Raw genomic sequence first — 12397 nt, forward strand, 5'->3', positions numbered from 1 at the left:
TATATGGTCAGAAAATTACAACATGAGTTAAACAATGATGAACATTGTTCTCTACTCAACTCAACAAAAAAAGTTTGTCTGAACTGCTTAGCGATAAGATGATCGCACAGTATTATCCAGACACCTTAACAAGAAGCTTGGTAAGAAATGTGTCTAGGTGGAGATGACAGCCATCTACTTAAATGACTAAGTGACTTCAAGAAACAATGGCAGCAGCCTCACCAGCGAGGACTGCGTTTATAAATGCACTGTATTTATAAAGTGATTTAATGGCATAAAGCATCAGGTCAGCCATGAGGGTTTTGCACCAGTCTTGACTGTGTTAGCAGACTTTCTGAAACATTTTGACATGTGACTATAAGAGCCACAGGCCAAGGTGAGATGTTATTTACCAAGTTACTCTTTGACCAAAGTTTAAAAGCCAAAAAAAAACTAGCATTGTGTTTGAGGGTTTTTTTGTTTTTGTTTTTTGAAGTCAAGGAAAACCTTCATTGACACAATAAATAAGAGCAGGCAGTCATAGAGCCCAAGAGTAGAACGCTTCTTGGTAAGTCATCACTCTATTTCTGCCGCTCAGAAAACCCGTGAGCTTGATGGGCTTGAGTTTTTCTGCCCCCCAAATGTCCAAATGTTCTCCACAGGTCTTTCTATCTCTGTGAATTTATTCTTTTAGAACACAGGCAGGGATCTCACCCTCTATCATCAGTGTCAGAGGACATGGAGAAAGTTCCTTTTCAATACCACAGAGAGGAACAAACAATAATCAGATGGAGACGAATTGTTCCTCAGCAAAGATACCTAGAAGAGGAGTCCACACTTTCTCTAGCTGTTTCAGGAATCCCACACCTCGTCACAATGCGCACTGAGTGGCTGCTTCCCAAGAAAAGCCACAGAAAGGAAATATCATTAAAGTGTCTCTGCCTTGGGGGGGGGTAGCTGTTCCCTCCCTTAAGCCCGACCTCGCCAAGGCTGTTGTCTGTTGTAGAACAGGATGGAACAGGACTGCCAAGCGGGCCCACAAACCTGCTAATTAGGTGCACTGACAGTGTTTGTTTTGGAACCATTTACCAACAAAGGAATGTGTCAGGCTGATTAGTGAGAAAGGGGTATGTAATGTGTGTGTGTTTGAGTCCAGATGAGGGAATAATCCAGGTATTCAGTCTGTTTGTGCAAGGACTGACAAAAACGAACCCTGAACAAATAGGACGCTGCAAGGAAAGACCAGCTTCTGGGCAGTGCTGCTCTCTCGTTCTTCTCTGGAGTTCCGATCAGCTCCCCAACCCCTGCCAAAAACTTCCTGCCTAAACACGAAACTCTCTTTCAAGACATGACAAACCATAATTGGTGCCTTGAAAAATGGAAGAGTCTTTGTAAGGCTGCTGGCAAATCTGGGGTTTGGTGAGTTTCTAGGCACCTAAGTAAGCGACGACTTTGGGCAAAGCCATCTCTGCGTTTATCCTCCAGGGACAAATCAAAGGGAATGAGGGCACAGAACACACAGCCCTTAGTGGACTGCTCAAGTCGTGCTGAGAAGAACCATGCATCTCCGCATTTTCTAGGCAAGAAGTGATCGCATATTTTATAATAAAGCAGTTGCTTTCTCTCTTTTAAACAAACCTTTGTAAGTTCGAGGACAGTTAGCTGTTTGGAAACTTCATGTGTGTGTGAAGTTTCAGGAAGGACAGAAGTGCCAAGGCAAAGACCAAAGACCAGGCTGCAATAAGCTGAGGGGCTCAGGGACAGGGTTGTGTGGATTGCCACGAAATGTAAAACCAATTCACAAGGGTTCTGGGAGCCTGGGAGAAGCCTATGTTCTTCAGTACAAGCTGGGCCTTTCTGAAATTTGGCCAGGTGGATGAAAGCAACGGGACTTGGGAAGCCTTCTTTCTCAGTAAGTTAATCTAACAAAATCGGTTTTTCAAATGAAAAAGAAATTCACCTGCTATGGGTTTTCTATGAGGCCAGTGTTCATTCTTAATAGACATATGTAGGAAATGTTCTTGAAATGTGTGCAAACTGGACATGGTGTCAGAGAATGTTAACGCAACCGGTAAGAGTTTGGTGTTGATAAGTTCAGGGTTCTGAGCGCGCTCGTTGGAGGAGGGCAAGGAGTGACCAACTACTGTATACAAAGAAAAACTGGCAAGTTATGCTCATTCTGCTTTTCTAAACCTTAGTGCTTCAAAAAACACAGAACCTTTTTAGAAGAGTAACCGCTGAGCTACAGATGACCTCCCCTCAATAGAAGAACACTTCCCCTGGATGCCTTCCCTGGGGCAAGTGAATGTTGGGAACCCGAACAGGCTGATGTTCACACACGGAAACACTTTCAACAGTAGGTCAGTTGCTTCAAGTTTACAGGTAAAGCTTATGTATAAAGTAGTGAACTCAGACTTTCACTGTACTCCTCTATCTTTGCAGTATGTCCCCCCAATTTTATTGAGATATAATTGACATTTAACATTTATTAGTTTCTGGTGTACAACACAACGAGTTGATAGGTGTATATATTGTGAAATGATGACCACAATGTTTAGTTAACATCCATCACCTCATGTGGTTAAAATTTTCTTCTTGTGATGAGAACTTTTAGGATCTACCACTCCTTTAGAAACTTTCAAATATATGCTATAGTATGTTATCTTAAGTCACCATGCTGAACATTATTACATCCCCAGAACTTATCTTATAACTAGATAACTATAACTTTTTACCTTTTGACCACCTTTACCCCCTGCCTCTGACAACCACAACTCTGTGTCAACAAGTTTTTAAAAAAATTTTTTTTATTTAACATATAAGTGAGTTTGTAAAGAATCCTTCTCTATTTCAGATGGCACAATTATTTTAAAATTTCTTAACTAATCAGTTTATTTAAAAAACTTTGCCAGAGTTCTTAATGAATGCACATGATATGGTAGGGAGAGCTGAACCAAACAGTAACCATTTATGGAATGCCCACTATATGGAACACACCAGACTCAATGTTAAGTATAATCTTCTTACAGTATACCTGTAAGAAGTATACATGTAAATACAGCCCCAAATGGTATGGGGGTCATAAAGTCTTGAAGGGCAATATTTTCCATATTGGAAAGCTTGTGGGGGTGATTTGTATGTCACATGGAAGAATTAACAAAGCCAAGTGGATCAGACAGAAAGGATGGAACTGATGTATGATAGTTGGTATATTTTGTAAGTTCCATGTTAAAATGCATGCCGAGTGTTTTTAAGATGAAGTATTTATGTACTTGTGATCTGGAAGCATTTCAGGATTCAGGAATGGCATCTTCACACAAATGTGTGTAGCAGGATGGTCTCTTCAGCAGCATTACGTCTTTAATAGGCAGAGAAGATTAATGATATGCAGAGATGCCAGAAAGAAAGCGGGAGAGGAGGCAATTTAAGGGTTTAAAAAAAAAAAAAATTTAAGTCCTGGGTCACCATGTGGATATATGCAACTTTTTTGCTTTTATATTCACTGCTTTCCCTTAAGTTTTAGAGTGGTATCAGTCTACTCTGATGATTTGTAATTCGGAAGTTAGAGCTTTTATTTCTTATTCTCTATCAAGGAGGGTATGTGGAATTTTATTGCTGTTTTAACAGAATGTTTGTCTCTCTGAAAGCTGTGCTTTCTTTTTTCTAGGAGTGTAAATGTTGGATTAGGCTTAAGTTCTGTGTTCCTGGATCCTACTATTGTATTTAAAATCCTGTAACTTGGATTTTAGTGTTTTCCTATTTAAATCAGAGAGAGGTATGTGATTAATTTGTGTTGGAGAAGAAAGACTACCTCAGTGTAAAACTGTGGGCTTTATCGTCTGAATGGACGATAAAGCAGCCCTCTGATCTCATTAGGAAAAGACAAGGCCTCAAGAAGAGTGACAATGAAATTCAGTGTAAGGGGGACACACGAAGGACCCCCCGAGGTTCCTGGCCATTCTGACCCTGTGCCTCCAGGACTCTGTATTTATCGCCAGGAAATGCTCCTCCCACTCCCACATAAGAAATACTGTTCACGGGTCGCCTGGGTGGCTCAGTGGGTTAAGCCTCTGCCTTCAGCTCAGGTCATGGCCTCAGGGTCCTGGGATCGAGCCCCACGTCGGGCTCTCTGCTCAGTAGGGAGCCTGCTTCCTCCCCTCCTCTGCCTATTGGTGATCTCTCTGTCAAATAAATAAATAAAATCTTAAAAAAAGAAAGAAAGAAAAAAATGGACAGAGCAGCAAAGGGGGTTCTCCCTACTCAGCCCGAGTTAGGCACATTGTCAGCTCCCACAGGCACCCCTGGGCCTCGTGACCCGCCTAGCAATGTACAGAGCGGGGGGCTCCACTGTGGTCTCTCCCCACACACCATGGGCCATTTTATCAAAGAAAGGCGTAGTATCTTACCCCCACCCTAATCGAACTCTGTCCTACTGCTCCAAGTGTAAAAACTTTCAGGATGGCACATATAGGGAGAACTCAAAATAACAGTTTGGGGGAGCCTTCTTTAATGACAGAGGGATGTAATATCTTCACAGTCTTTTAGGGGGTATACTGCAAAAACGGTCTGAAGACTATAGGTATAGAAGAAACTGTGATGGTTAATGGAAAAAGCATGGATTTTGGAGTCAGAGGTATCTGGGTTCCAGTTTTGGCTTTATCTCTTGGGTCAAGTTCATTGCCTCCTCTGAACCTAGGCTTCCCCATTATCAAATGGAAGGGACAGGATTCCCTCAGAGGACTGGCCTGAGAATGAAAGGGCGAGGTATGTAGACTGTTGGCACCGGGACCAGTACATAATAGCGCCACGTCTGTTCAACCCCAACACTGTCTCTCGGTCTGTCAGAGACCATGCTCTAAAAATTAATACTAGGACTCGATTGTTAAATGACATATTCATGAAGCTTCCTCCTGCATAACAATTCAATAAGGAAAAGAAAGTCTACAGAGCTGACCTGTGTTTGACACATGGTCATGATCAATTATGCATGTTAGAACCCAGTATATTCTAATACTGAAATATATAGGTCAGTGCTTTCGAGTTCAACATAGAGCTCTCTCACAGTTTTAGATATCGTGCAACTGCTTTCTCACCTACAATGTCCATGACTCCTATGGGCGATGCCCCTTCTTGGAGCTCCAGGTCTACCCCCTAGACCGAGGCTCCTCCAACACTTCCACACAACCACCTAATGGCCCAGTCTCTTAGTAGAGACTCACAACTGCTTGTGAGCGAGGAGCAGCCATGTTCACTGTGTGTCTCCAGAGTCCAGCCCAATGCACAAACACAGCATGTTCAATAAATCATTTATTCAAAGAATGGATAGTTCCAGTGCTTGTGGAATTTTTTTTTTTTTAACTGAGTGGCAATTATGCTGCTCAAATGGTATTTAAACTTCTGAGGACACAGAGGTGTTGACTTTAGCAAGGTGGTCGAGGATATATGGTGATGAATACACTAAATGCATCATATCTACGATTTTTTACTGATAGATTTTTAACGTAATAATGGAAAATTTCAAACATATTCAAAAATAGAGAGACTAGTGTAATAATCCCTGCATAGCTATCACATAACTTCAACAATTACCTTTCATTTATATCTATTCCCTCTTCTCCACGGTCACATTATTATTTTTTGCCACCATCAGATTATTTTGAAGCAAATCCCAGGTTTCACATTACTTTACATATAAAAATTTCAGTTATATGTAAATTTAAAAAATTACCCCATTATTCACATTTATTTTTATTTATCACATTTATTTATTCAGCATATCTTTATGGACATGTTTATAAACTACAATTTGATTTTTTTTTTTTTTTAATTGGAGTGGGCAGGGCAGAGGGAGAGGGAGGGAGAGAATCTGAAGCAGGTTCCACACCCAGTGCAGAGCCCACATGGGGCTCAATCTCACAACCCTGAGATCACGACATTAGCGGAAATCAAGAGTCAAGACACTTAAACGACTGAGCCATCCAGGTGGCCCTGCAACTCAACTTCTGATTAAAATTTTTCCTTTAATAAATCTTTTATTAGTGTTTATTTTTGTCCTTTCCCAGAGACTTGCACAAACTGTTCCCTGTGTTTAACTGGAAACTGAACACCAAGAAAAAGATCAATGAGTTCCTGGAAAGTATTATCAAACCTGGAATGCCAGGGAGGCTGGTGAGGACTCCTTTGCTCTTAGACATTTGTCCAAGCTTAGAGAGCTGCATTTGACCAAGAGAGAAACAGAACATTCTGAACAGTGACATATTCCTTCCTGCTGGCTAAAGGATTCCCTCAATCCACAGATGTGCTAATGTGGTCATTCTGATAATAAGAATCTGGCACCTCCGCCCATGGTCACAGCTATCTTAGAGGAGTGATTCTTCTGGCTGTGATGCGGAATAACATGTGGGCACGTTTGAAGACAGATTCTCAGAGTATTAAAAAGAATCCAATAAGTCTCACAGGAGATTCTGATATGTAGTCAGAGGGAAGCATCTCTCCCTTAGTCATAGGATGAATCCTGGGACCGAGGGCCTTGAAAAATGTGTGTGCAACCTAGCAACTCATGTTGGTTTCATATTCTCCAATAAAAGGAACCTGGGCTCCTTGGTGAAATGGCTACTTCTAGGATTAGGGCAAGAAATATATATGATGAGGCTGGGCCATCTGGTAGCATGAGAAAGTACAAAATAAAAAACCGCACAATGATTTGAGTATATCAAAGTGATGCAGGAGCCAGCTACAAGAGCTGGATGGCCAAAGCTAGAATAGTGTGAGAAACAAATTAAGTAATCTTGGATTATAACCCAAAATGTAAAATAAATATGCATGTGTCCATGCTGGTACAAAGAAATACTTTGAAAAAATAAATGGGAAGAAGAGACAAATCACACAGGCAGAATTCCAAATAACTTTGTATAAACTCCACTCCTGAGGGAACTGGAGCATAACCTTCACTCTTTAAGTGTTGGATAATATGGAAAAGGTGGGGAGGGGAAGAGATCCTACTGTGGAAACACCGGACACAAACACTGCAGTGGTAAGTCACGCTGACATTATGTGCCCGTGGTCTGATGGGATCACGAGAATGGCACTTTGTGTCTGTGGTCTTCCTCCCCAAGCCCGTAAAGCCCAGTCTGTTCATAAGAAAAACATTAAGTCCATCCCCACAGAAGGATTCCACAAAATGCTTGACTAGTCCTCCTCAAAACTGTCAATGTCCTAACAACAAAGTGTTGAGAAATTGTCAGTCAAGAAGAGCCTAGGGAGATGTCACAACTACATATAATGTAGTATTCTGGAACAGAAAAAAACCAATTAGGTAAAAACTAAGGAAATCTGAAAAAGCTATGGACTTTAGCTAATAATAATGTATCAATATTGATTCATGAATTAAAACAAATATACCATATTAAAGTAAGATGTAAATGGGGAAACTGTGTATAGGGTCTATGGAAATTCTCTTTACCATCTTTATGATTTTTCTCTAAGTCTAAAATTGTTCTAATAAAGTTTATTAATATTGATCAGCTTTGGTATTTGAGTCAACTGTTCAGTTGAATGCGTTGTGGGTTTTTTTTTTAATAGACTTTATTTTTTAGAACAGTTTTAGATTGACAAAAAGTGAGTAGATAGTACAGAGTCTCCATATTACTACCCTCACCCCTAGTTTTCTCTATTATCAAAAACTTGCATTAGTGTGGTAAATTGGTTATGATGAATGAACTAACACTCATACATTATTATCAACTGAAGTCCACAGTCTAAGGTTCACTCTGTGTTGTACAGTTCTATGGGTTTTGACAAATGTGTAATGGGAAGAATAACTTTACTGCCCCAAAATATTCCTGTGCTTTACCTATTCATCTTTCCTTATGTACCGTGGAGCCCCTGGTAATCACTGATTTTATTTTATTTTTTACTGTCTATGGTTTTGCCCCTTTCAGAATGTCATATGGTTGGACTCATACAGTAGGTAGCCTTTTCAGACTGGCTTCTTTCACTCTGTAATATGCATTTCAGTTGCTTCTGTGTCCTTTTGTGGTTTGATAGTTCATTTCTTTAATCGCTGGAAAATATTCCATTGCATGGATATACCACAGTTTATTTATCCATTGACACATGAAAGACATCTTGGTTGTTCCCAGTTTTTGGCGATTATGAGTAGACACACTATAGACATCTGTGTGCAAGGTTTTGTGTGGACATAAATTATCAATTCATATGTTATTTAGAGATATATCATTAACCCCCAAATACGCTGGAATTTTGTAGGTATTGTTCTGTTACTGATTTCTAGTTTAATTACATTATGGCCTGAGAGCGTACTTTGCATGATATCTATTTTTGTAAATTTGTTCAGATGTATTTTATGGCTCAGAATATGGTCTCTCTTGTTAAAACGTTCATGTGAGCTTGAGAAGAATGCATATTCTGTTGTTGTTGGATGAACAACATGAATTGGCAAAGCCGTCAATTAGATCCAGTTGATTGATAGTGCCTTTCAGTTTAATGATAAGCTGATTTCTTGCTGCTGGATCTGTCAATTACTGACAGACAGGTGCTGAAGTCTCACTAATAGTGGAGATGTATGTATAGTTGTGGGTTTGTTTCTCCTCATAGTTCTATTGATTCTTTTGCCGCATGTATCTTGACTCTGCTCGTACACGTTGACTATCGTGTCTTCTTGGAAAACTGACCCCATTATCATTAGGTAATGCCTCTCTTTATCCCTTTGTGAAGGACTGGTATTATTTCTTTAAATATTCAACAAAATTAATCCATGAGGCCATCTTATTTCTTTATGGGAAGATTTAAAAACAACTAATTCAGTTTTTTTACTTGTTATAGGGCTATTCATATTTCTATTTCTTCTTGAGTCTATTTTGGTAACTTGTCTTTCTAGATATTTACCCATTTCATCTAAGCTGTCTAATTTGTTGGAATAAAGTCATTTATGCTATCCCTTTATAATTTTTTTAATTGCTTTTTCCTTCCTGATTTTGAGTAGTTGTGTCTTTTCTCTTAATTTCTTGGTCCTAGCCAAAGAGTCATCAATTTTATTGATTCTTCCAAAGACCAACTTGTGGTTTCATTGATGTATTCTTTTTCTATCTTTCATCTCATTGATATCTGCTCAAATCTTTACTCTTTCCTTTCCTCTGCTTGGTTTGGATTTAGTTTGCTCTTTGTTATCTAGACTCTTAAAGTGGAGTTTTTTGGTAATGGATTTGAGACCTTTTTTCTTTTTTTTCTGACAAGTTTTTCATGGTATGTTTATAGCTGTAGGTTTCACTCTAAGTACTATGTTAGCAGCATTCCATACATGTTATATTTCATTTTCATTCATTTAAAAATATTTCATATTTCTCTCATAATTTATTTTTTCTCTGACATAGAATTTTTTAGGGTATATTGTTTAATTTCCAAATATTTCTTAGGGTTTCTCAGACTGTTTTCTATTGAAGATCTTAATTCAATGTATCAGAGAATATACTTGATATGGTTTCAATTTTTTAAAAATTTATTGAAAGTTGTGGGGTACCTGGGTGGCTCAGTTGGTTGTGTCTACCTTCGGTTCAGGTCATGATCACAGGGTCCTGGGATCAGGTCCCAAATTACCCAATTTTGGTAATTGTTTAGTGGGGAGTTTGTTTCTCCCTCTGCCCCTCCCCCATGCTTGTGCTTGCTCACTCTCTCTCTTGCTCTCAAATAAATAAATAAAATCTTTCAAAAAAATTTGAAGCTTGTTTTGTGACCTAGCATATGGTTTATACAGTTGGAAGCATTTTTTTTTAAAGATTTTTTATTTATTTATTTGACAGAGAGAGATCACAAGTAGGCAGAGAGGCAGGCAGAGAGAGGAGAGGAGGAAGCAGGATCCCTGCTGAGCAGAGAGCCCGATGCGGGACTCGATCCCAGGACCCTGAGATCATGACCTGAGCCGAAGGCAGCGGCTTAACCCACTGAGCCACCCAGGCACCCTGGAAGCATTTTTTAATTTAATTTTTTTATTAAACATTGATTGCAATATATATATACCATAAAATTCATTCTTTTAAAGTATACAATTCACTGATTTTTAACATACTCAAAAAAGACCTTGTAACCATCACCACAGTAATGCTGGGACATTTCTGTCCCCCCTAAAACAAATCTGTACCCAGTAGGAGTTACTCTCTTTCGTTTCCCTGATGTCCCGGGAAACTACTAATCTACATTCTTTCTCTATGGATTTGGCTATTTGGGACATTTCATATACACAGAATATAAAATATGTGGCCCTTTGTGACTAGCTTCTTTCACCTGGTGTAATGGTTTTGAGGTTCACCTACACTGGCAGCATGTATCAGTCAGGTTCCTTTTCAGGCTGAATTGTATTCCATTGTATGGATATACCACATCTTGTTTATCCATTCATCAGTTAATGGACATTTATGCGGTTTCCACTTTTTGGCTATTATGAATACTGCTATGACCATCTGTGTACAAGTTTTTGTGTGGTGTACATTTTAAAGAAGTCTATAATCTCTAGGCTAAGAGTTGGGGACCTGTATTCAGGAAATGAGGTTGGAGTGTGTGTGTGTGTGTGTCTTTCTGTGTGTGGGGCCAACCCAAGTTCCAAAGTTTACAAAGAGTCTATGTTTACAAAGAGTCTTTGGGTTTAAGAAGAGGCCAGAAGGGCTGAGTCAACTCTTAATATCTTCTCTTCACTCTACATGCTTCAGCCCGCCCTGGCTACGTGCCTTCCCTTCTGTTCTGAACCACAGTGTAAGTGAGCCCTGCTGGGTGGGAAATGAGGCATGATTTCATGGCCAAAGAAGCCAGTGCACAGACACATAAACGGTATATATTTCTATGATGCTTTTGGAATAAAAGGAAAAGTGATATGTATCATTTTGTGATTCAAGAAAAGCAATAGTAAAAAACCCCACTCTCAAGTTAGTGGGAGAAGAAAATCATCCATCAATCAATGAATGTGATGATGCCCAAATATTACTTTGGTTAGAAAAATAATCCCACACAAACTCCCACTTTTCTCTCCTTTGGATCCTAAAACTTTCATCACCACACTGCAGCGCATCTGTGGAGAAAAGCATGTGGTGAGCCAGAGAGCTGTTCCCCAGTGTCTTGTAGTTTTATTCCTGGCGGTCGGTCCAGTTTTAGCCTTACTCTAAGTCTGCGATTTCCCATGGCCTGTCACTTAGCCCTGAAGTGTTGTGAGGATTCTTCCTCCCGGATCTTCATTCTAAAAACGAATCTGAACACGCTTCATTACCTAAGAAGGCAGAGATAGGTGACGTTTCTTTGCAACTCTTATCTCATTCTGGTGAGCAGAGAATAAACATAGGAAACCAAAGGGTAAAAAATATTCTCCGAGAATAAGGGAAATCGGCTACAAGGTAAGAGACCGAGATACCGTACTTGACTGAAAGTTGTCCTCATCTGACCAAGTAAAAGAGCATGTGACACATTCAGGTGTACTTTTGTAAGACAAGAGATTCTGTACCTGCTTGTTGAAATATCTTCAAAAGGGTAGAGGATCTCTCCATTGTTACAGATTTCACAGATGAACCCCTTCTGGCTACAAAGACTGCAGCTGTACACGTGTGAGGTGGCAAATTTAATGACCTTGCCCAAGAATGGAGCCAGCTTCCCCTCTATCACCTGTAGAAAGAGAAATGGGACAGAGAAGCAAATCCATTGAGAACCGAAGTCTTGTAGACACCGGAGGACTGGAATTCCTTTCCTTTACACAACAGGAAAACCTCTAATTATAATTTCTCAGCAACTGTGAGAAAGAAAAGACATGGTACTTTCACTCCAAAAGAACTGTCTGGTTTAAACCACTGGAGGTTGGAAAATGAAGATGTTGAAACTTCTTCTGTATTCCTCTTTCTCTATAGTGTGATACAGGGAATTGAGGACAAATGGGGAACGCTACTTTATAATCCAACTTACCGTTTTGGTGAGGTATAAGTGGGACGTGGTGGATTTCCCCAAATAGAAAACAGACAAGGTAAATATTAATGTAGAATTTTATGTTGTAAATTCAATAATATCTATCTTCTGATGAGTTAACAGTACAGCTTTCTTACCATCTCCCCTAAAACATGTAACAAATGTGGAAAAATAGGTTTCCTTTGCTGCTAAGTATGAATATAAAGAGGCTGCAATCTGACAGTCTGAGAGCCACACTGAGCCCAAGGTTTTTTGTTTGTCTGTTTGTTTTAAATCTCTCAGTGCTTTAGAAAATGAGCCAATTTGATAATTGGGAGATTTTACAGAAAAATTCAGAATTTTGGCTTCTTCTGAAAAATCATCAGATTTAATAAAAGTAGGCCTGAATTCCTATATGCTGAGGATCCTGGCTGTGACTAGGGGCTGCCTGCTCCTACTGAGGCACAGGCTCTAAAGTCTGCCC

The 12397-nt window shown here is 39.6% G+C and overlaps 1 protein-coding gene across 3 annotated transcripts in view; it reads right to left on the reverse strand.

Moving 5' to 3' along the window:
* PLEKHM3 (pleckstrin homology domain containing M3) overlaps positions 1 to 12397 on the reverse strand; it is a 179934-nt gene that overhangs the window by 15522 nt on the left and 152015 nt on the right. For 2 of the 3 annotated variants that reach the window (XM_059393342.1, XM_059393343.1), the window contains one exon: positions 11483 to 11640. In XM_059393342.1, coding sequence (XP_059249325.1) covers positions 11483 to 11640 — 158 coding nt within the window. Of the gene's footprint in view, positions 1 to 8764; positions 11252 to 11482; positions 11641 to 12397 lie in introns of those variants that run through there. The other variant, XM_059393344.1, reaches the window with a different exon arrangement.

This window comes from Mustela nigripes, chromosome 3 (genome assembly GCF_022355385.1).
Source record: "Mustela nigripes isolate SB6536 chromosome 3, MUSNIG.SB6536, whole genome shotgun sequence".
NCBI lineage: Eukaryota > Metazoa > Chordata > Mammalia > Carnivora > Mustelidae > Mustela > Mustela nigripes.